Below are 2,890 nucleotides of genomic sequence, written 5' to 3' on the forward strand. Positions count from 1 at the left end.
TTCGGAAGCCTCGGACCATTTACTCCAGCCTGCAGCTCCAGGCTTTAAACCATCGCTTTCAGCAGACTCAGTACCTGGCCCTTCCCGAGAGAGCGGAACTGGCAGCTTCCTTAGGACTGACACAAACACAGGTAATTCCCGAGAAGCCCGGAATACCCCTGAAATGCTGGCCCCGCTTGCAGATCGGGCAGGGAGCACGTCAGGAGGAATTCTTGGCCTGGTCCACCAAGGATGGAAGATTAATGACAAATGCCTTTGCTCCGGTTACGAACTTGCCCCGGGACAGCACAGTTTGGAATAAATGAATACTGGACTGGATTTGCACATCTCCCCAACCCTCGGCGACCCCACCCCAGTCTAGTGTCCTTTGGTGACCAAGCTCATCCTTTATTCGAGTCCTATTTCAAAACACAACAACATGAAAGAGAAAGAGAAAGAGATATTCAGGCCAGGAGGCAGAATAAGACATACATATGTAGATAGATATGTGATCCTTTTGTGGGTCCTTGGACTTCAGGATTTCAGCTTGTTGACATAGAATTATGAAGTGAAATGAAGAGGGGAGATAGTCATAGGCTCCAGTAGGATTTTGTTGAGGGACCAAGGTGCCAGCTATTCATCCTGGGATGGGTGAGGTGAGTTTTCCTGAAGATTGCCCTAAGCTCAATGGTTAAATCATCCTGGTGACTGGCTGGTGAGGTACCTCCATAGAGCACAGAACTTGGGAGCAATGGCAGAGGTGGAGATCAAAGAGAAGTACTGCCCAAATTACAGCAGGTGAAGCCTCAGTTAAGTACAGTTGCTGAAGTTCTGCTGCCCTACTAATTTGAGAGACATATGGGCCCTTTCAGACTTCACAGGAAGGGGCTTAGGCAGGTATATTAAGAGCCTGGTCATAAAGCCAGGCTGCAATCACCTGTGCTTTCTGTCCTTGTCGATTGACTTAGTGGCATGGGGCGGGAGGCCTCACGTGAGGTGGGTGATCTTCAGCAAGGGGACTCCAGGTTTTCTGAGACTCTTGCTGGGGAATGATTGCGTGGTGCCTTAGAACAGATGCTCCTGAGCTCTTCTTTTCAATCCAGCCTGCGTTCTTTTGCCATTTTGCCTCTGGAACTGTGTGGGGCTTGAAACGAAGGGATTCCTGCTACTCAGTAACTTGTATTCCTCTTGGAAAAGCAGATTCCTATGGCTAAGTAATTTTAAAGGTACAGGAAGTGGCACCCTAGAATTTCCTTCTTCAAGTAAAGGGAGACCTGGTATGTTAGCTTAGATATTCTCCCATCCCAGATTGCTGATTTCCATTTGATTTTTAGAGGCCCTTTGACTTTAAGTGGCCACACTAACAATCATGTGATGATTGCTGACCACAGTTTGACTAAGCAACATACAAAGCAGGGGCTGAGGGGGTACAAATCCTAACCTCTGCCGAGGTATGGGGTACAGTTCACGTTCACGTAGGGAGAAAGATGCCCATGCGCAGTTGGTGGCATGTGCAGTGTATGCATAGGGATATTTGAGTCATTTGGATATAAATGTATAGGCTTTAATCTGTTCACAGTCATCTGCTCACTACATGCATAGAGATGCCAGGTTTGGGGATTGGTAAATATATTTCTAAGAAAGAGACTATCAGAAAAAAGGGCATTCAGTTGGCTTTGATCCGAAAAGTTCTGTTTAAAAATCCCTCTTTAGGCTTTGAACCCAGCTATCTGATGTGCCTCCATTCTTATTGTATTCTTATTTATGCTGTTGTTTTATACCTAGAAGATATTCGAGTCCTATTGCATCCAACGGAAGAGTTTAGGTATCCAGACAAGATACCTAGGAAATGGGTGGGTAGGGTGGGGGTGAAGAAAGAGGTGGAGCAAAGCGGGGACTCGAGGGTTTGGTGTTTGTGGGATTGTTTTATTAGTAGTACTATTATTTTAAATAATTGCTTCCAAAGCCTCAACGTGAGGCACGGGGGATGTTTTCGAGTCTAACGATCGCCACTGCTTTTCGTTCTAGGTGAAGATATGGTTTCAGAACAAACGCTCTAAGTTTAAGAAACTGCTGAAGCAGGGCAGTAACCCGCATGAGAGCGACCCTCTCCCGGGCTCAGCAGCCCTGTCGCCGCGCTCGCCGGCACTGCCTCCGGTGTGGGACGTTTCCGCCTCGGCCAAGGGCGTCAGTATGCCCCCCAACAGCTACATGCCCGGCTATTCGCACTGGTACTCCTCACCACATCAGGACACGATGCAGAGACCACAGATGATGTGAGTTGTCCGAGGGAAATCGATACCCCCTAGGGAAACGTCTGAACCAGGCAAGGAGGATCCGGGACCTGCTTGCAGCTGCCAAACCGAGCCGAGCCCACGGAGCAGGCTCAGGAGAACTCACGTCTGACCAGACCGTCTGTGCACTCTCTCTCTCTCCCGCTCCCTCTGTCTCTGTTTCTCTCTCACACTCCTCCCTCTCTTTTCCTCTTTCCTTCCTTCCCACCTTTCTTTTCCTTTTCCCTTTTCTTTCCTCATCTGCCTTTTCCCTGGAGCAGCCTCAATAATTGATCTTGCATCTTAGGGAGAGAGAGAGGGAGGGAGGGAGAGAGCGAGAGGCTGGTTACTATGCCAGCGCTCCTGAACCCCTCACTGTAAGTATATTTTCCCTTACCCCTTGGGATCCAGGCTCTGAGCCTCTTCTTCTCTTTGGGAGTATCTATCAAAACAACTTTTTTTTACAGACACCCCCCCACACACACACCAGAAGAATCTGCGCAAACATGGCAGCGTTTTACTTGTTTAATGAACTTAAGGCATTACATGATGAAACAGAAGCATTTCAGACTCCTACGTTTTTATTTACCAATCCCAGACTGACAAAAATAAATAAGAAGAAGAAAAAGAAAAGAAAA

The 2,890-nt window shown here is 47.8% G+C and overlaps 1 protein-coding gene across 1 annotated transcript in view; it reads left to right on the forward strand.

The window, feature by feature from the left end:
- The window catches only part of DLX6 (distal-less homeobox 6), a gene marked incomplete at both ends in the record, with an annotated part of 3,974 nt that extends 1,715 nt beyond the window's left edge, over positions 1-2,259 (forward strand). The window contains 2 exons of the mRNA XM_080665542.1: positions 1-131; positions 2,008-2,259. The exon at positions 1-131 is cut by the window's left edge and continues 63 nt beyond it. Coding sequence (XP_080521668.1) covers positions 1-131; positions 2,008-2,259 — 383 coding nt within the window. The remainder of the gene's footprint in view (positions 132-2,007) is intronic.
- Between the last annotated feature and the right edge of the window lie 631 nt (positions 2,260-2,890).

The sequence above is a fragment of the Plecotus auritus genome (assembly GCF_963455305.1).
Source record: "Plecotus auritus genome assembly, chromosome: 4".
Lineage (NCBI taxonomy): Eukaryota > Metazoa > Chordata > Mammalia > Chiroptera > Vespertilionidae > Plecotus > Plecotus auritus.